Source organism: Rosa chinensis, chromosome 5 (assembly GCF_002994745.2).
Source record: "Rosa chinensis cultivar Old Blush chromosome 5, RchiOBHm-V2, whole genome shotgun sequence".
Lineage (NCBI taxonomy): Eukaryota > Viridiplantae > Streptophyta > Magnoliopsida > Rosales > Rosaceae > Rosa > Rosa chinensis.
This window is the reverse complement of record NC_037092.1, coordinates 61,891,251-61,913,238: the sequence shown is the minus strand read 5'-3', so window position 1 is coordinate 61,913,238 and position 21,988 is coordinate 61,891,251. Positions and strand designations below refer to the sequence as shown.

The window sequence follows — 21,988 nt, the reverse complement described above, 5'->3', positions numbered from 1 at the left end:
GTTGCATGAATACCAATCCAACAGCCATGCCGATGGAGAAAGGGCAGCGGACAAGGTTGAAAGCAGAATCCCAGCAAAAGGCACGGAACCGATCATCAGAGAAATATTGGCCATACATGGAGCCCCTTATACCGCTGTGGAGGAGGAAGTGCGCTTAAGGTCGGAAACCCGCCAAGCAGAAAAGATTCGTCGAGTATGCTAGATCACGGATAGCCCCTTGGTGGGGCAGAACTTGGCCCCCACATCGGTAATTAGTTTCTCCGCAGCAGACACCGTTGGCATCCAGTTTCCCCACCGGGATGCCTTGGTGGTGTCCACCCAAATCGCGGACGCCCTCGTGCGACGGATAATGGTTGACGCCGGGAGCAGCGCCGATGTCATATTCTGGGAAGCATTTGAGCAGCTCGGATTAGACAAAACACTCATCCATCCCAGCAGAGCCCCCTTGACGGCCTTTGAAGGTTCCGAAGTATGGCCTGTGGGCGAGATTTCATTACCAGTGACGACTGGAGGGAAAACTGTGGAGGTCGATTTCGTCATTGTCAAAAAGTCATCGGCCTACAATGCCATCCTAGGCAGGGATTGGCTCCATAGGATGGGAGCCGAGGCTTCAACTAGGTGTCAGGTACTCAAGTTTATTTCCGATGACGGCCAGCAGGTGATATCGGTTCGAGGCGATCAACTGCTCTCCAAGAAGTTGTATGCCATGGAAATCAAACGCTCTCCGCCGCCAAAGAAGGGTGAGGAGGATCCATCAGCATAGCAATTAACGGAGGACCTGCCAGAAGATGAGGAGCTTGAACCCGAACCAGTGACCACTGAGCCACTTCGGGAAAAAGCCCTCGACGCTTCTGGCGAGAGGAAGGTACTGGTAGGCACCCTCCAAACTGAAGAGGAACAAGCTCGTTTATTGCAATTCCTGAGTGAAAATCAGGATGTGTTTGCATGGTCACACAAGGATATGCCTGGGATCGACCCGGGTGTCGCATGTCACAAGTTAAATATAGACCCAAGCTTCAAGCCTTACAGGCAGCGTCAACGACGTTTCGCCCCCGAGAGGAATAAGATTATCAGTGACGAGATTGACCGCCTCCTTGAGGTAGGCTTTATACGTGAAGTGTGGTGCCCAACTTGGGTCTCAAACGTGGTGGTAGTAAGAAAGAAGAATGGAAAATGGAGAGTGTGTGTAGATTATTCGAATCTAAATAAGGCATGCCCTAAAGATTGTTATCCGCTCCCCAAGATTGACCAACTCGTGAACGTGACTGCCGGGTGTGAGCGTCTATCTTTCTTGGATGCATATTCCGGTTATAACCAGATACCTATGGCCCCTGAAGATCAAGAGAAAACATCGTTCATTTCAGAACGAGGCCGGTATTGCTATACAGTCATGCCGTTCGGCCTCACCAACGCCGGTGCGACTTATCAGAGGCTCGTCAATCGAATGTTCAAAGATTTACTTGGGAAAACCATGGAAGTTTACATCGATGATATGGTGGTTAAAAGCAAGCATCGGAAGAATCACATAGAGCATTTACAGGAAGCATTCGAGATACTAAGGCAGTATGGCATGAGGCTCAACCCGACCAAATGCGCGTTTGGGGTATCATCAGGACAGTTTTTGGGACATCTTGTGAGTAAAAGGGGGATTGAGCCGAACCCAGAGAAGGTCGAAGCCATCGCGCAAATGCGCGACCCAGAGACGAAAGAGGATATACAAGTGTTAACCGGTCGTATTACCGCATTGAGTCGCTTTATTTCTCGGCTAACGGACTGATGTAAACCCTTCTTCCGTGCATTAAAAAATAAGCAAGCCAACTTTTGGGGACCGGAGCAGTCAGAAGCGTTGGCTAAATTGAAAAAATACCTATCTGGCAGACAGTTTCTCTCTGTGCCCCGCGATGGAGAGCCCCTCTGCGTTTACTTGGCAATATCAGATGTGGCAACCAGCGCCGCTTTGTTCAGGGAAGAGGGATATCGGCAAGAACCCATAGCCTATATGAGCCACAGCCTCCTGGATGCCGAAACAAGGTACTCCTCGTCTGAAAAAGTAATCCTCGCCCTGGTTACGGCAAAAAGGAAGTTGCGACAATACTTCAAGGGGCATAGCATCACAGTATACACCAATTTGCCGATTCGTGCCATCCTGTCAAAACCAGACACATCTGGAAGAATGGCCAAATGGGCAATCGAGCTAAGTGAATTCGACATTACATATAAGCCAAGGTCGGCGCTCAAGGGTCAGGCATTAGCAGATTTCTTGGTTGAGGGTCACTTCCCAGCATCGATCCTTGAGATCTCGTGGCAGGACCCATTTTGGGAGATGCACGTCGACGGTGCATCCAATTTCTCAGGAGCTGGGGCAGGCATTTTACTTCAAAGTTCCGAGGATGTCTAGATAGAGTGCGCGGTTCATCTCAATTTTCCGGCATCAAACAACGTGGCTAAATATGAAGCTTTGGTAACGGGCTTAACCCTGGCAAAGAAGCTGCGAATCCGACACTTGCAGGTATATTCCGACTCACAACTAGTTGTCAACTTGTCTAATGACGACTACGCCGCCAGGGACAGACGTATGTCTAGTTACCAAGACTTGGTTCGAGATTTGATGCGCAAATTCGAGCAACTTTCACTGGTCAAAGTACCTCGTGAGAAGAATTCCTGTGCGGATGAGTTGACTAAGGCCGCTTCAGGTTGCACGGAGGTCATCAACATCGTTAAGATCGAGGTGCTCGAAGGACCAAGCATTGAAGGGAACAAGTTGCGACGACAAGTCATGGCGGTCGACTCAATTCCGAATGACTGGAGAGGTCAAATTGTGAATTACCTTGAATTTGGCATACAACCAGACGATCCAATTGAGGCCAGAAAACTCAGCATGAAGGCTGTACGATACCTAGTTGTCGAGGACGAACTTTTTAAACGCTCATTTTCCGGACCCCACCTTCGATGCCTGGGACCTTCTCAGGCAAGACTCGTCCTTGAAGAAATTCACGAAGGGTCATGCGGGGCACACCTCGGCGGCAGGACCCTTGCTCATAAGATACTCTCTCAGGGATACTATTGGCCATATCTCTCGCGGGAGGCCGAACAATATGCTAAGAAATGCCAGCAATGCCAACGGCACGCTCCAGTAAGCCATTCGCCTGCCGAAGAGCTTCATGCATTATCCGGCCCATGGCCTTTCGCCAGATGGGGCATGGATATAGTCGGCCCCTTACCAACGGCACCAGAAGGATTCAAGTACGCGCTACTTGCTACTGACTATCACACGAAATGGGTCGAAGCAGATTCATATGCCACAATAACGGGAGAGACCGTGGCAACATTCACATGGAGGAACATTATATGTCGATTCGGTATCCCGCGGTATATTATATGCGACAACGGCACAAAATTCAATAACCAGAAGTTTAGAGCTTTCTGTAACACCGATATGGGATCACGTTGCGTTTTTCCTCACGGAGTTACCCACAGGGTAACGGTCAAGCCGAAATAACAAATCGTACTATTTTCGACGGAGTCAAGCGGCGATTGGAGCGTAAACAAGGCAAATGGAGTGAGGAGTTGCAACATGTTCTTTGGGCCTATCGCACCACACGTCAGAAGCCAACCGATGAAACTCCGTATGCCTTGACTTATGGTATGGAGGTTGTCATCCCTACTGAAATCATTCTCCCTACAGTCAGAACTCTTACCGTTGAAAAGGGAGATAACGAGGAGCAAATAGCAAGGCATCTGGATCTCCTCGATGAAAGGCAAGAAGCCGCCGCCATTCACCTTGCCAATTATCAGAATCAAGTGGCAAGATATTTCAACAAAGGTGTCCAGCCGCGCGCGTTCCGGGTGGGAGAATTTGTTCTGAAAAGGGTGGTCGAGGATATCAAAGACCACGGCGCGGGCAAATTCAAACCTGTTTGGGAAGGGCCTTACGAGATAACTGAAGTCTACAGCAAGGGGGCATACCGACTCCGGAATATAGACACTGAATGTGCACTACCCCGCCCGTGGAATGCTATCTATTTGAAAAAATATTACAGTTAAGAGGTGTCGCGGATGGGGTGGTGACACGGGTAACGTCGTTTCCTTCCTTTATTTTTTTTGTATTCCACACGTTGTTCGAGATTTTTTTTGTCCTGCTGTATTCGAACTACGTTTTATGGCCGTTGGCCAGGATAATGCGATGTTGTTTGTTTCCACTTGTGTGCTCCCTGTGCCTCACTCCTCGCCGCGGGCGGGGGTGGGATGATGGACCACACCCTCGCCATGGGCGAGGGTGGGATGGCGTGCCTTACTCCTCGCCGGGGGCGGGGGTGGGATGATGGACCACACCCTCGCCGTGGGCGGGGGTGGGATGGCGTGCCTCACTCCTCGCCGCGGGCGGGGGTGGGATGGTGTGCCTCACCCCTCACCGCGGGCGGGGGTGGGATGATGGACCACACCCTCGCCGTGGGCGGGGGTGGGATGGCGTGCCTCACTCCTCGCCGCGGGCGGGGGTGGGATGGCGTGCCTCACTCCTCGCCGCGGGCGGGGGTGGGATGATGGACCACACCCTCGCTACACGCGGGGGTGGGATGGCGTGACGAATTTTGCCTATGCAGGATATGGCGGTTACGCAATCGGTTCTATATATAGCGAGCGAGGGTCATCCTCGAATGTTGCTCAGATGCAATGCAAGACAGATAGATCCTCCATTCCGGTTTGGTTTCGATTCTTTTATTGTTTTGCTCGGCTCCCTGCCTTGAATACTTTGCGTTTGTTTTGTTTTTCTTTCTGAGCGTCTGCGCGCACAACTAAGAAAAACAAGGGGGGATAATCGGAGGATGGAATACGGAAAATAGGAGAATGGAATACGGAGTATGTATCAAAGCCATGATTGTCGTTGTGAGGGCCGATGCCGTTGCGTAGCCTAACGTTAAGATTGATTCTGAGAAGATTTCAAGGCGACCTCGTCGAAATAGACCCCGATTTTGAGGCGACCTCGCCGAAATAGGCCCCGATTTCGAGGCGACCTCTCCGAAATAGGCCCCGATTTCGAGGCGACCTCGTCGAAATAGACCCCGATTTCGAGGCCACCTCGCTGAAATAGACCTTGATTTCGGGGCAACCTCGTCGAAAGGGACCCCGATTTCGAGGCCACGATTGTCGTTGCGAGGGCCGATGCCGTTACGCAGCCTAACGTCAAGATTGATGCTGAGAAGATTTCGAGGCGACCTCGTCGAAATAGACCCCGATTTCGAGGCGACCTCGCCGAAATAGGCCCCGATTTCGAGGCAACCTTGCTGAAATAGGCCCCGATTTCGAGGCGACCTCATCGAAATAGATTTTGATTTCGAGACACCCTCGTTGAAATAGACTTCGATTTCGAGGCGCCCTTGTCGAAATGGACCCCGACATCAAGGCACCCTTATCAAAATGCACTCCGACGTCGAGGCACCCTTATCGAAGTGGACACCTATGCCGACGTCGAGACGCCCTTGCCTTCATCAAAGTGGACGCCTACGCCGACCCAAGGTTGACGCCCTTAACGTCAAGGCGCCCTCGTCGAAGTGAACACCGTTATAGAGATTGGCACTAAAGGCATTGACAAAGATGTCAGCGACATCGAGATCGAGACGCGAAAGTCGAGGTTGACACCGACATCGAGGTCGAGGTCGAGGCTGAGGTGAGGTTATTGAGAAAAATGCCTACTCCGACGCCAAGACGACGACGTCGAGGTTGACACCAAGGGCCGACGACGAGACACCAACGTAGAAGTCGACACTAAGGTTATTGTGAAAGACGTTGCCGACGTCGAGTTTGACGCCGAGGTTATTGAGAAAAACGTTGCTGACGTTGAGGTTGACACCGACGTCGAGGTTAGCGCCGAGGTTATTTAGAGCGACATCATCAACGTCGAGGCTGGCATCGTAGTAATTGAGAAGGATGTCACCGACGTTGAGGCTGGTGTCGAGGTTATTGAGGAAAAGTCACCACCGTCAAGGTTGACACCGTTGACATTAAAGAAGACGTCATCAACGCCTATGTCGACGTCGACATCGTGGTCATTGTGAAGGAGACGTCATGAAGTCGAGGCCGACGTCACAGAATGTTAGGTGACTACGAAGGGAAAAGAGGAAGAGTTTCATAGTATGGTACCTCAGGCTCGGAGTCTGGTTTGAGCTGCGCTGGGGGCACGGCTTAGGAACGAGGTATCTCAGCAGGGGCACCGAGCGCAGGCGGGACTAGAAACTAGGCTTTGGCGCTGTGGGCGAGGCACCAGAGACTCCACAAGCAGATGAGTCCGCGACGCAAAGACCCTACACTAGAATGGCTGCATGACAAAGGCATATTTGAGTCCTGATTTGGGCACGTCGGTGTCGGCGTCATCGACGAGATGAGATGCCGACTCTAAATAAGGAGCGAAGATCTTCTTATACGGGCATCTACAATTTCAGCACGAGGATGGATCAACACGAGGAAGGCCTGGATGAAATTCAAAGAGGGGTGCTCAAAGAGAAATATAAAGATGTGGAACCCATAGAGAAATTTAAGCTTTGGAAATTTTCTCTTGGGATGAATTCCCAAGGAGAAAATTTGGGGGCATTGTGGGGGTGGTCAATTAATTTGACCATGCAATCAAAGCAATTAAAGAGAAGTAATGGCAGCAATAAATGCAACAATTGATGTTGCTGTAAATATGACGATAAATGCGGCATTCAGTATGGCAATCATGGCCGCCAATAAGTGACGGTTATTGCAGAAATAAATATGGCCTTGATGATGGAGTGCCGCTCAAGTAGCTGCGACTTGCTGTGCAAGTTTACTTGCAGCCCACGTCGAGGTACACCTATAAATAGGTTGCTCGACATCAAGGTAAGGCATCTGATTCCGACTATCTCTACTCCACAATTAAGGAACGTACTGACTTAGGCATCGGAGAGTTTTCTGCAGGTACGCCCCCCATTTCCTCGAACTGACGGTCAAACTCTAGGTCAACGCTCGAGGGAAGCTTCTCGATTGTTCCCAGGTCAACTCCCGCTCCAGTCCGCATTAATTGTTGGGTCAAACTCCTCTACGGAATTTTTCACCTCCAATTCCATAGACTTTTCTTCTTCTTCTTCTTCTTCTTCATGTTCTTGCAGTTCAAGCTTGGGGCTTTCGGGTTGAAGGCGACAGGAAGAGAGAGAGAGAGATGCTTGAAAAAAAAAAATATAAAAAATATATAATAATAATAATAATAATAATAATAATAATAATAATAATAATAATAATAATAATTTAAGGCATGAAAGGACAAAAATACCCTTAAAAATTAACAGCTAGCAGACGCCGTAATGGAGCTAACGGCTTTAGGTACCAATCTTCGGTCGGGTTAAGAACCTCAGGTACCGTATTGATATTTTTCAAAGCTGAGGTACCAAAAGTTATAAGGAAGCAAAGGCCGGGTACTGTATAGACCATTTTTCTATAGAATAATGCAACCATACAAGCAACAACAGAACCAAGATTCTGGCTTAGAAACTCCAAATAGAGCATGTTAGACCAAACAAGAAAAGCAACATATAAAGTAAGAAAACTTGGACTAGAATGAAATTGTCCCAAAAGTGGAGATTTTTTTTTTTTAAATGCTGTGGTGCATTGTAAAATTGTAAATGAGTCTTGTGTTGTCATTTTCTAATTCATCTGTAACTAGATTTATTGTCAGGTTATACTTTTTATATATGTTTCGGATCGGATACCTTTAATGTCAGATTTGTTTAATTTTATTTCTCAATAAAATTTTCGTCCATATATGGAACAAAGTTGCCAAAACGTGTCTTAATTCATCAACTTGCCTAAATATGTAGTTGGATTATTCTTTGCATTAGCAATTAACAAGAAAAACTTCCACGAATCGAAAAATATCTTTTTAAAATTTTTTTTTTTTTTGCGTGAAGTAGACTCAATATATGTGCTATCATTGTACTCTTTTGGTAGGTTACTTCTTATTTCTCAATATGGACCAAGTTAAGCTGCGTGGGTCTATCAACCCTCTGACCAAATGCGACAAAAAGCATATTTTGGCTGATTATATTTTTTTATTCAAAAAATATCACTCATTCACTAAAAAATTAAAGTGAAAAATTAAAGGGAAGTGAAATTTGCACTCCTTAAATTGTAATATGCACTCAGTTATCTAAATTTAATATATTTTATGACTTTATTTGTTGCACTACTTCTTTCGTCCAAACAGTATCTGAACTTTTCCAGACTATTAATTTTCGTATCTAAACTTTGAAAAATGTCACAATGGTACCTGAACTTTTGGCCCCTACCCAATTTTCATACCTGGAAACAGTAAAATCGTCTACGGCGTTAAATTTTGAGGGGAAAATCTGGAACTTCAAGAGATCTCGATTCGAACGAACCCTTTTCCCCCAAATTGGGTCATTGCCTTTGGCATACGAGTCAAACTCTTTCTCTCCTTCACCCGAATCTTATCTTCAGTGAGTCAGAGATATTCGATTATCTGAGTGATAGAAGAGAATCATTCAGTGCCCGTACACCAGATCTGGATCTGGAATCGAATCCGACATGGCAAAATACTGGCGATACTTTCGTCTGGATGGGGAGCGAGGCCACTATTCAGGTAAAACTATAGTGAAAAGAAATGGTCCCCATTCCAAAAGCTTTTCCTTGTCTTCTTTATACTCGATTGGGATAGAAATGAATAGGAAATTAACAGAACTGGTCAACAAAGTAGCTTTGTTTTAGGGTTTCGAAGATGTTGGGTTGTTTTTTGTTTGGCTCTTGTCTGCATATGCATTCTTTATACATCTTGTCTGTCTTATGTCGGGAGTGAGGTAGAAGAGTTTGTTAAATTACCTTGTTTTATGGTTTGGGGTTGGGTTGGTGGGTTTATTAAATCCGCAGCTACTGGGCTGGAATATGCTAGTCTCGAAAGGATGCATAGTAGCCTGGTATAGAGTGCGATAAGGGGCGCCTAACACAGGTTTTCCGAGCCCGACACGGCGGCAGTTGTAGAGAGCCGTTTCCAGAAGAGTCCAAGCGCCAGTGGGCTTACAGGAGGAAGTACAGAAGATGAACTTACAGAGCCAGTATTCTAAGAAAGCAATTTCGCCGGTCGCATTGTGCTCTCAACTGTAATATGACAGCCACCGTGGATAGGAGCCGCTGTGAGGGCTGCAACCGTTTTGGGCCATGGTTGAAGTGAAAGTGACAGAGTCGAATTGGCCATGCAGATAAGGCTCGCCATCAATGGGTAGGCCAGTGATGGTGAGAATATCCAGTAAAGTGATACTCATTTGGCCAAATCAAAAATCAAAGGTGTTTGTGGCGGTGTTCCAAAAACAGAGAAAGGCAGCGAGCGGTGAACGATTGCCACCGCGCGGAAGACGAAAACAGAGATCAATAGCGTGAGTGATACCTGCCGCGTTCCAGCGAGCCAGATTTCGTGTTCGTGCTTCGCGATACCAGGAAAGCTCCGCCGCGCTGATAGAGGATGGCCAGTGCCCTATTTTTGCTCGATGATTCTGGGCACCCTAACTGTTGAAATCCCCAGGAGTCCTTCGGAGGACTGGGATGGGCCGACAAACGGGCAGGCCATAGAAGGCGATGGCGTCGGCAGGGATAGAATCTCGCGGCGCTGAGCCCAGTCCGACATGGTGGTTTGAGAACTGGAGGAGTAGGGGTCTCTGGATAGTGGTGTGGAGACGAATGCGGGCACCGATGCTGGTTCCCCAAGAATGGGCAACCTATTCATTCAGTTCTTCTTCTTAATCGATGACTATCTTCTTTGGGGGAGCCATTTTTGGATTTCTGTGAGGAAGATGTTGGCAGTAAGAGGGTTTCTAGGTTTTAGGAGACTAAAAGAGTTTCTGATGTGACAGGTCTGAAGTGGCTGCGGGTTTAAATAAGAAATTTTGTGAGGGAAACGATACGACAGAAAGGTGTTTTCGCAAGCAAAAGGATGCAACCCTCATTAATGATATTGTTTCAAGCAATCGGCGTGTCGTTTTAGCCCCCTTCAATTAGTTACATCTTCTCGGGCCTGGGGGGCAATGTTTGACCCCAAAAGTAATTTTGGCAAGATCCTTTAGTGGATTTAGCACAGCGGGCCGATACCTGCAGCCCAAAAATAAGCCTGCATGGGATTGGGTTACAGCTTCGCCCATTCCGTGGTCCATAAGGGAAACGAAACCTTATTGAAGTCAAGTAGCAGAGATTGAATAGGAAACTTCAATCAATAATCCTTCTATAGCAAGGAACAGTCGAAACCCTAGTTATAAATACCTAGTTTCAAGGACAAAGAAAGGACCTCTCTCAAATCAATCAATCCCAGCGATTACAAAAGCCTCCCCGGAGCAAACCTTCAACCTCGTTGAAACACGGTGACCGTGCACCAGTCCTAGTCTCTCCAAGAGCCGACTGTCAGCATCACCATATCAACCTGTCGATCGTACTTCCAGTCCTAGTCTCTCCAAGAGCCAACTGCTAGTACCACTGCCACCGAGACTCTCTCAACCAGCGAAGCAAGGGTAACGCCCTCGCAACCCAGCGAAGCTAAAGTCACGCTTTAGCAAAACCCGTGCTTTCTCCAAACTTCTCAGTGATTGCTCTGCTCAGCCTACAACGTTGAGTATCGATTCGGTGACGTGAAGAGATCACATCCAAAGTCCTTATCCGTAAGGCAAGAAGTCCTTTCTCGAAAGGCTAGAGAAGAACCTTGTGGCGAGGTTGGTGCTCTCCTCGTCCGCAACACTTGAAGAAGAAGTCAGGTCAAGGGACTCCCCCGACGACTGCACCCCCATGGTGCTGGCACGCCCGCGCACACGCTTAAAAGAGACAGTTTGCACGCCAACTGGTTTTGGAGCCAAACACTAACTTTCTTGATATTATCACTGTGTATTGGTACATGTGAAAGCCAGTTGTTGATAGTAAAGTTTATGCCTTGAGCACTGTAAATTGTAGAGAATATTAGGTGGCGTTCAATACCATTTTCATGCTTGTAGGGTGCAAATGCATTTGACATCTTATTTCTGAAAGCATGAAAAGTAAAAGTAGAAAATATTTTCAATTTTTACTTGGAGAAACTAAAAGTAACAATTTGACTTTTTCACTTTTTCCTTCTTCCAATTTAGAAACTATGGAGAATATTTTTTCGCAATAAAATATCAAACACATTTCTAAAATTGAAAATTACAATCTTGTTTTCTCATTTTTATTTTTAAAACTTTTTTTTACAAAATTATTTCTAAAATGTTATCAAACAGTGCCTATCATCACAAGAGTGTTTTTTTTTTTTTTCAGCCTTAACGACTATTTTTTTTAAACTTGAACAAAAAAGTAATGTTGAAACTTAATACAACCCTAAAGCCAATGTAATGACACCTACCTACAGTTCCCAAACTCCGATAAACCGGAGAGGGTTGAGGAAATCCACTGTCTCACTTCTATTGTGGCGATGGAATATATGAACAGAATGATAAATATGTTGAAATGCTAAATTAAGAACATAGAGCAATAAAGTTTCATCAAGTCTCCAAGGCAGATGCACAGTGGCGTGTGTACATGCATGTACATTTGCAAGCATAATTAGCTATAATGGGCCACGCTCATTGTACCGCCAAAGGTACTAATTCCAACTAAAGGAATGACATGCAGACACACCGCCAGACAGGCTACGGCCTCGGCGTCGGACCACCTCCAGATCGCCGCCGACGCGCAGCCACGGGCCACGCCAAGATGGCATCAGAAGCTTCTGAAACTGGGAACTGAAGCATGTCAGTCCCACATCGAAAACAAAGAGAAGATCAACCTCTTCCTCACCTATAAAAGGTTCTCTCCTCTCTCCTCATTAACGACGCATTCAATACTTACCTACTGTTACTTTGTCAACACAAATACATTGACTAACTTAGGCATCGGAGAGCAGAAGACCGCCCGGCGCGGTCTCCCTCTGACGCCCATTGTATTTCATTTGACAGGTGACGGTAGCTTCGAGAACAACACAAGTATCGATCCGCCCACCGGATCAACGTTAGCTAGGGTCCAGCTACCGCTGGACTTTTAGGCATCAACAGCCTGGCAACAAAAATCAAGGCAATAAAAAACGTTCTCATTCTGATACTCACCATTCTTAAATCCATCGTACTTCTTCATCAATCCATCAATAATCAGTATTAGTTCACCAATAAGTTCCTTGACTTCCTTCAAAAAACCCTTCGATCGACACAGCTCTTACCTTAGCAATTTGAAGCATTAAAGGAATAGGAAACCACTAGAACCAAGTGTCTTTCGGTAAGAATCACCATAAACGTTTTGTGAAGAATAATAGAGTTGCGTAAGGTGATACATAGTGCCTCAAAATTGTCCATGCAGCTCAGAATTTTTCAATTCTATCTCATTTTCTCCTTTTTGTTTTTAAAACTTGTTTTTAGGCAATTATTTTTAAAATCGTTACCAAACATGGCCTATCATTACAAGAGGCTGATTTATTTCCTTTGTTTTTTCCAACTTTGACGACTATGGAGATTATTTGAATGTCTTTTTCTGATTAGGCAAAATAAAACTACAACACAAAGTTGATCACGCATGAAATAATTCGGCAAATCCTACCTCGTCTAGGAGAGAGGCCAAATCCCACCTTGTATAGGATTAGGAGAGAACGACCGACTCCTACTCTATAAAATAGACCCCACAATCAGAATGACCGACTCCACTTACCATGCATGCACATAATATTAATTGTACATTGCTAATGCATGCATCATCTATAGGGCAGTAAGCCCAGTACTAAAAAGCCATCACCTACATTGAGCCATAGAAAACCTAATATCAAAGTAGGCTCAAGACCCTAGTTCAAAGGAGGACTCACACCTGATCCACCGCTAGCAACCACCACTACACCGCGGCCATCAGCCTCACCCAAACCAACGCCGACAACTTGGAACTCCATGCGAGACATAGCCCAACCGGCCACTATCAAGATTGAGAGCCATCACCCACTGGCCATCGACATCACCACCATGACCATGGAGCAATTGAACAGCCACAGTCCTCAGGCCATCAACGCACCCAACAAACGACGCCTCAGCCTCCACGCTCAGACTCATCACCTCCATCTGATGCAACCACCCCCATCCGAGAACTGCACCTCAAGAGCAGTGATGATAAACCAAAGACCTGAGAAGCATATTAGAGACCGAAAGCTTCGACCCAAACAACGCAGGAGCCAACTCACAAGTGAAGATGGAGATGGTGGGCTCTTGTGGGATCGTCAGCGAAGACTAGCACCCTCGATGAGATTCAATATTGATCAGAAGAGCCAAGGCCGAGCCTTGGCGGCACCTTCGCGAGAGAGGTTCAACTTTTCTCACAATAATATTCTGTTATGTACTCGGTAACATATAAGTTGAATAAATTTTTTTATTCGTACAATTAAAATGAAATTTTTCGACCCAATTTTTTATTTTTTCTCAACCATATATATTTTGTTAATTCCCTAGAATGTTCTTGACTTATAGAAATTTTTTAATAAAAGTTTTGGCAGATTTAGGGTCATTGATCCAAAGCACTAAAATTGGCTAAAACTAACTCATTTACCCCAGCAACAAATTTTTATTCTCACTTACCCAGTTTAAAGCAAAATGACAGTTTTTCCCTAGATTTAATTAAGAAACTACATTTTATGTCATTCTATCATCTCTCTCCAGCACGCGTGCTCGCACACACACACCCTCTCTCTCTCGACCAGCTCACGGCTTTCAGCTCCGGTCTCTGGTCTAGATGGCCGATGGTGAGATGATGTGATGTCCCCGAAATTTGTATTTATTTTCCGAGGATTTTTCGGAATTTAAATTTTGGGTATCGGACGGTTTCGTGGCTCGTGGATGGAGCGAAAGTGTTTCGGGCGAATAATAATTCGGGAAGCGTCATTTTAGGAGGGGCGCAAGGGTTGACTTTTTATTCGTTAGGATTCTCCGAAAACTTCCTTCACGAAAGTTGTAGAGCGCGTCGATACGAGTTCGTGGACATACGGAACGCGAGAATTGGAGTTCGTATGAAGAAGTTATGGGCTTCGAAAAAACTTTCCATTTTTGTATAAAATGACTAATTTTTGGGAAATTTGCAAAAGAGCCCAGATTTCCCAAAATGGAAACCCGAGCTCGGTCTCTCCCTCCCGAGCCCGCGCGCAGCCAGCCTCTTCGCCGGCATCGTTCTCGCTCCTCCGGCCACCGTTTGCTTCGATTCAAAAGTGGGTTTTGCTCGCCTCAATCCCCTCTAGAGGTCTGTGGAAGGATTGAAGAGAGATTTGAGCTGTGGAGGGAGCTACATCGACTGGAAGAGGCCGCTTCGGGGACAAAATAGCCTTAATCGGAGTGGGAGATTCTGGCCACCATAGCTGGTGGTTCTTGAGGGCTTTTGGAGCCCTGAGGACGTGGATGGTTCTCCCAAAGTGGCTTGCATCGATTCAACTCGTGGAGTTCGAATTTTGGAATTGAAATTCTAGGGTTTTCAATCGGTCCGATTTGTTCTAAGGTAAAATTTGATTGATTGGTTTATAATTGGACATTTTTGTAGTTATGAAAGTTGAAATTGGGGTTGAGATGAAGAACTTTGGTGTTGGAAGTTTGCCAAATTCCGACTTTGGATTGGCGGTGGCACCACCACTGTGGTAGTGGTTTCCGACGGTTTCCGGCCACCTCAGGGATAGTTTATGTTATTGAGTTCGATCTACTCGTCGATACGAGCATTTCGATATATTGTTTGTAATTTTTGGAAATCGTATGAGTATGTTAGGGTTTTTACGGTTTAGGACCGTTCGATGATTCGATCCGTGAGGATCCGACCATCCGATTGACTTGTGGTTTTGGCATATCGATCATAGAAGTATTACGGAGACATTGGGTGGTCTCGGATGTGGTTTCGCCTCGATTGGCGTCACTTTGGGGATTTTAGTTCAAAACAGGGGTTTCGGACTTAAATCGTTTGTGGATTGTTGATAAGTTGAAACCGTATGTGATTAGGTACTTGACGAGGTATCCTTGGATGGTTGTTTTGTGGTGTGGCTGCCTTATTCTGTATTGAAGATGCAGCAGGAGTTTCGAGGTGAGTAATCTCACAATGTTCATTAATGAACGGAATACCTTTATTGTTTTGAGAGGTATTTAGTTAACTGCAAACTATTGTTGGTATTAGTGGCATTCTTGAGTCAATGACCACGTGTGTGTATATATATTTACGTGAAATATGTATATTCTTGTGGGTTGATGGATGATTTATGCAATAGGGATTGATGGGTTTCATTCTATTGCTTGAGGCTTGACTTTTCAGGAGACAATGTGTTTGGAATTGGGAATTCCTATTGTTTGGGAAGTGTAAAGATTTGTGTGGGCTGTTTAATGTTTTGATCTGACGACCTGGGGAGGTCTGAGGATTCGAGGTTGCTGGGAGTGATCCGTGTGGTGATCTGTGTGGTGATCTATCTGACAATCGGGACTTCACACCTTTGACCGGGTGAGTGGATACGATCAGTTAGCGATTTGTGTGACCTGTGTGGTGATCTGTCTGACGATCGGGACTTCACACCTTTTGGCCGGGTGAGTGGATACGATCAGTTAGAGCTCTAGTCCGTTGTTGGTACATCATGGGGGGTAGCGGGGAGCTATCTGATGCTCATGAGTACGTGTTTTTAAAAGAGAGTTTCGGGGATTCTTTCTTTTAAATGTCTTGGGAGGACTTGTGAATCATATTCTATTTGTTAGGTTAACGATAGATATGATTGAGGTGTGTGTTGATGTGTTATGTGTCTAGGTTGGATTTATGTGTTGTGTGTCCAAGTTGGACTGATGTGTTGTTTGTCCAGGTTGGACTGATGTGTTGTTTTGGCCAGGTTAGACTGATTTGTTGTTGGTACTGTTTGGTTCCAAAATCAGTGCGGTACAAACTGTCTCTTTTGAATGCGCGAGCGTGCCAGCACCTTGGGGTGCAGTCGTCGGGACGTCCCTTGACCTGACTTCTTGATCAAGCGTTGTGGACGAGGAGAGCATCAACCTCGTCACAAGGTTCTTTTCTCTGCCTTCTGAGAAAGGACTTCTTGCCTTACGGATAAGGGCTTTGGTTGTGATCTCTTCGCGTCACCGAATCGATATTTAGTGTTGTAGACTAAGCGGAGCAATCACTGGGAAGTTTGGAGAAAGCACAGGGTTTGCTAAAGCGTGACTTTAGCTTCGCAGGGTTGTGAGGGCATTACCCTTGCTTCGCTGGTAGTATCGGTGGCAGTAGCACTAACAGTCGGCTCTTGGAGAGACTAGGACTGGAAGCATGGTCGCTGAGTTTCAACGAGGTTGAAGGTTTGCTCCGGGGAGGCTTAATAATCCGACGGATTGATTGATTTGAGAATCGTCCTTGATTTGTCCTTGAAACTAGGTATTTATACCTAGGGTTTCAACTATTCCTTGCCATAGAATGATTATTGATTGAAGTTTCGTATTCAATCTCCGCTACCTGACTCCAAGTAGACTTATTTTTGGGCCGCAGGTATCGGCCTGCTATGCTAAATCCACTAAAGAATCTTGACAAAATTACTTTTGGGCTCAAACATTGCCCCCCAGGCCCCGAAATGGGGCCCGCAAGAATGTAACTGATTGAAGGGGACTAAAACAATGTGTCTGATGACCGAAACGATATCATTAATGAGGGTTGCATCTATTCGCTTGGCAAAATGTCTTTTCGTCGCATCGTTTCCCTCACAAAATCTTTTATTTAAATCCTGCAGCCACTCCAAACCTGTCACATCAGAAACTCTTCAGTCTCCTAAAACCCAAAAACTCTTTGTCCCAAACAATCCTCCTTGTAGAAACCCAGAAATGGCTCCTCCAAAGAAAATAGTTATCGATCAGGAGGAAGAACTCAATGAGAAAGTTGCTCGCTCTTGGGGAACGGGAATTGGTGCCCGCTGTCATCTCCACACCAATATCCAGAGACCACTGCTTCTCAGGCTGTCAAATCAACATGTCGGACTGGGCCCGGTACCGCGAGATTCCATTACAGACGACGCTATCGCCCTCTACGGCCTACCCATCCGTCGGCCCATTCGTGTCCTCCGAAGGACCCGTGGAGATTTCAGCAGTTGGGGTGTGCAAAAACATCGAGTAAAAATAGGGCACTGGCCATCCTCAATCACGTGGCGGAGCTTTCTTGGTATCGCGAAGCGTGAGAGCGAGATCTGGCTCGCTAGAACACAGCAGGTATTACCCAAACTATTAATTTATGCTTTCGTCTCCCTCGCAGTGGCAATCGCTCACCACTCGCTGCCTTCCTTTGCTTCTGGAATACTGCCACCAACACCTTTGATTTCCGATTTGGCCAAATGAGTATTACATTATTGGATATTCTTACCATTACTGGATTGCCCATCGATGGTGAGCCCTATCTACATGGCCAATTTGATTCTGACAACTTCTCATCAACCATGGCCCAAACTGGTCGCAGCGTTCATAGCAGCTCCTATCCGCGGTGGCTGGCCTATTAGCACAAAGAACACAATGCGACTGGTGGCATTGCTTTTCTGGAGTATTGGCTCTGCAAGTTCATCTTCTGTATCTCCGCCAATAAGCCCACTGGTCCTTGGACTTTCCTGGCCACAACCCTCTACAACGGCCGCCGCGTGGGGTTAGGACAACTAGTGTTAGATGCCCTCTACCGTACTCTATACCTAGACGCCATGCATCCTTTCGAGACTAGCATTTCTGGCCCTTTTTGGATCCTTGATTTGTAGATTCAAACTTACTTTCCATTCATCCGTCGCGACGATATTTCATTGCTACCACCAGTTGACGCCCTTCTTGGTCAGTGGCTTTGTCGCGAGGAGAGGTACACATCCCCACCCTATACTGAGTGTTTCTCATATTTGTACCTCCTGCATGAAATGCCTTATTGCGACTTAGTACTCAATAGAAGATTCCCCACCCCTCTTGAAAATGGGTTCCTTTCTGGGGCTCCTAATTATAGTGATCGCGCGCGCCTGGTTTTTCACCGCGCGATCTCTTGTTCAGACATTAGGCTTCCATCTGATGACCTCAGTTATGAGCTCTACGCTCCCAACCACTTCGCTCGCCAGTTTGGTCTTATCCAACTAGTGCCATTCCCCCTCATGATGCTTGGAACTACAACACTTCTTGGCGCAGAATTGGCCCCTTGACTGGGCCTCCGCAAGTACAAAGCATGCTTGTACTGGTTGATCTCCCTAACTGGGCTAATAACATTGTCCCCGTGGATGGGACTGCTGAAGATTATGATCAATGGTGGTCGGAAGTTTCCGTCAACTGCTGGGGACAAAGGGATGACGAGCTCTTCGCGACCATTTTTGAAGAGCTGAGATATCCTTATGATGCTGATACCGAGTTACTTACTCGCTTTCCTGAAGACGAGGCGCGACCTCCGCTATCTAAACAGGATCCGTGACCCGCGCGAGCCCCGCGCCCGGTCCAAGCTGGGATTGTCATTCGTGAGCCTCCCCAAGAGGTAATCGTCTTAATTTTTTTTTTACTTACGCTTTGCTTTTCCCCTTTTACTCACACTTTGTTGCATTAGGGAAGTGTGCCATCCTCTGGCGGTCGTGCAGTTAATGCTTCTCCGGCCACTGGTCAGGCCGCGAAGAAGAAAGCGATAGCGACGGAGCCTGAAGTCGAAGACTCTTCCTCTGACGATGATGACCCACAAACAGTAATGCTCTTGTCTAAAAATCTCATAGTTCTGATATCTTCTTCGAAGCTTATTTTGACTTTACTTTAATCCTGACAGATTGCTACCACTTTAGCCCGCAAACGCAGTCGCGCTGATCCCCAGACTGATCCATGGGCAGAAGATGAACCAGTCGTTGATCGACTGGTAATACTCATCTACAATGAGCCATGACGTTTTGTTTTGTTATGTATGACTCTATAATGCTCCTCCTCTGCAGGTTCGTCGTAGGTCATCAAGGCAAGTTGGGGAAGGATCCTCCGCTGCTGGCGAAGGTGTGTCTGGTTTGCAAGTCCAAGAGCCAAATGGTTCTAATAATCCTCCCTTTCCAATTGATGATGCAAACAATATGCAGTTGGTTCTGGTTCCAATACAGGTTAGAGATGACAACTAGCCTGAGGTTGAAGAAAGAGTGTCACTCCCAGACACCTCCCACGAGCAACCAACTGCATCCCTTCTTTTGGGACAAATAGCGCCTGATTCAGTTCCAGTGTCCGGTGAGATTGCCCAGGAACCTGTGCCAACAGCAGTTCTTCACGAGCCACCTGTTGAAAAGGTACCTTTCTTAACAAAATGTTTTATCATTAACCCCTGGCTTGGTTATTCTGACAATGCCTCTTCCTAGGTGTTGAGACAAAAAAAAAAAAATTTCAAAAGTCCAATTTGATTAACTCCTAGTAGGTTCATCATAAATGGACTCTAGTTTTGTTAGACATTCCAAGGAAATATCTTTAAGGGATAAACATGGAATCAACCACACGTTGGAAAGAAAGAGGATGGTGTTTCAAAAGCAAGTCTGGTCATGCAAAAATCAGATTGACTTATCCACAAAATGGGATTGACCACACCGCTTGGAGATTCAAATGCAATTATGGCAGCTCACAAATTAGCCACGTTGAAATGAAAGAAACTAACAACCTCAACAGAGCTCAGGATAGCATATTTGAAATTCAAAGTTTATGGAATCCATTCGAATTCAAATTTTGGATATGCTTCGAGCATATCTCTAGCTGATCCCAAGTCCCTATAAAATGGGGGGCAGAAGCAACAAACGGGGGACACCAAAAGAGAGAGAAAAAAAGACTGGGGAGCAAAGTTACGAAAGAAGAGGAAGGCACCGAAAGGTTAAAGAGTGAAGAGCAGAAAAAAGAAGAAAGGAGGCGAAAGAAACAGAGCAATCCATCCGGAGCCGAAGCGCTGTAGTCCTTCCTTACAAGCTTTCTAAGAGAATGCCGTTCATGGAAAACCAACGTTGCAGGAGCAAAAGCTTCAAACAAATCACAGGTATATGATCTTGGTTATCACCTGAAATTGTTGATCTCTTCTTTCATGGTGCAGACAAAAGAAAAGATGTGTTTCTGCTCTCTTTAACAATCAAGTCATTTGCCACTCACAAATCTCACCAACGGCTTCCGGGCAAGACACAAAGTCGACATCAAGCCCTCATTCACAGCCGCGGTGCCACTCCATGCTGCACTTGCTTTCGATGCCTATACTGCGGTGCGTCCTGCGTATAGGTGGCGGAAGCAAGGTTCGAGCTCAAGGGGGTTCACCACACTTGTTTTTGATGCCTGTATCGCGGTGCGTCCTGCATATGGGTGGCAAAAATGAGTATGTCAGGTGAACGCCTGGGGGCTGCCAGTTCACACACCAAGTACGGTTCTGTGAAATTCCCGGGGTTCACAAAGTGAAGAAACCGCTCCAGAAGGATCCTTATGCAGCGCCAAAGCCAAGATATTACTCCACCTGCAGCAAAGTCGTCATCAAAATGGTGTCCCAGAAGGCAAAGTTGCTATCTTTCTACGGAAGGGTGTTCGACTTAGCTCAACTTCAATCACAAGAAGGCAGAGTGTTCGGCTTAGCTCACTTTCAATCACAAAATTGCAGCGTGTTTGACTTGACTCACCTAGGATCACCAAGCTGCAGAAACACATAGTGGAGGAGATACTTGCGGCAAACACACAAATGCAGAAGCATCATAAATGCAAGAGATGTTCGATCAAATTCAATTGGTGGATGCAGTAAATTGTACAGAGGAAACGGTCAGCATCGAGGATTGTTCTCATACAATCAATCCTGAGACCACCTGAAGACCACATGATGGACAAGATTAACCTCTGGTCAAATTCCCTTGAATTATAACTTCGAAACCTTGAATTGCGACTTCAAAGACCAGAATAGAAGCATCTTACCTGGAGGGTTACGAACACCGAAATATCGACGTGATTCTGTTTTCTCCAAAATGTGGCACCTGCAAGGGATTTAATAAATATACAATCCCAAAGTGATCATGTCTTTTGCGGTGGAAAACTGATCAATAACACATGAAGACAAAATGAAATTAAAGCATGATTATCAAACCATAGTGTGCTGCAAGTTTCTATAATCTTTTGTCTTTTGTAATTAAGGGCATGATTCAAAGTATCAGGAAGCAGCTTTCTTCTGAAAATGGGAATTAAATGGCAAAGTTGGTACATGGCCACGTCCAGATGCTTGGAAGAATCAAAACTATAAACAACTAAGCTTTTGCTTTCTCTCACTTTGTCCATGAAACGGTGAAGCGGTGATATGCTCAGAGCCTCAGAAAATTTTTCTCTCCGAGTAGAACTGACAGCAGATGGTTTTGTGGGTTTAGTTTGGGCTTCAAAATTGGGTGCAGATATAAAAAAAACTCATGGGTGTCCAAATCAGTTGCAAGCTTTTAGGCTCTATGCAATCACCCGTTGACAAACTTCAAAGCACTGAAAAGCCCACTCTACAAAGGTCCGCATTGAATCTTCAACGACACTTCACCAAAATTGGGGTGTCTACTCAAAATGAAAGGAGTCATTGGGCCTCTCACAGAAAATGAAAGCAAGCCCACCGATAGTGCTCTACTCCAAATTTCTGAGGACTAATCACAAAGCTCGGCACGACAGGGTGCCCAAATCAAATCGGTGGATACCCTGCCAAATTGGATGTCCACCCCAAAATATATTTTTGCTTGACAGATTCAAAATATGTACACATCCATCAACCCAAAGTCGGTACAAAACCAAAAATTCAATTCTTATGAACTACAGTGGTTTGATCCCTTCACAGGGTATGTAGGCAGTCTAGCGACCCACTAGATGCAACCGCAACTCTAAACAGAATCCCTGACTCCACCAGTCAAATTCAGCCAGTCCCAAATGAATCACTCACTCCAGTCAAATTCTCCCAACACCAGAAAAATCAAATTCATTCCCAAATCACACAAATAAAGTCCAAACCAAATTCA

At 45.9% G+C, this 21,988-nt stretch overlaps 1 protein-coding gene across 1 annotated transcript; it reads left to right on the top strand.

The window, feature by feature from the left end:
• Positions 1–349: 349 nt before the first annotated feature.
• On the top strand, positions 350–4,044 carry LOC112163798. The gene is made up of 5 exons (XM_024300056.1): positions 350–740; positions 786–1,722; positions 1,879–2,392; positions 2,510–3,369; positions 3,468–4,044. Exons 1-5 carry the CDS (start codon positions 350–352, stop codon positions 4,042–4,044), a joined length of 3,279 nt encoding a protein of 1,092 aa, XP_024155824.1.
• The last annotated feature ends 17,944 nt before the right edge of the window (positions 4,045–21,988 follow it).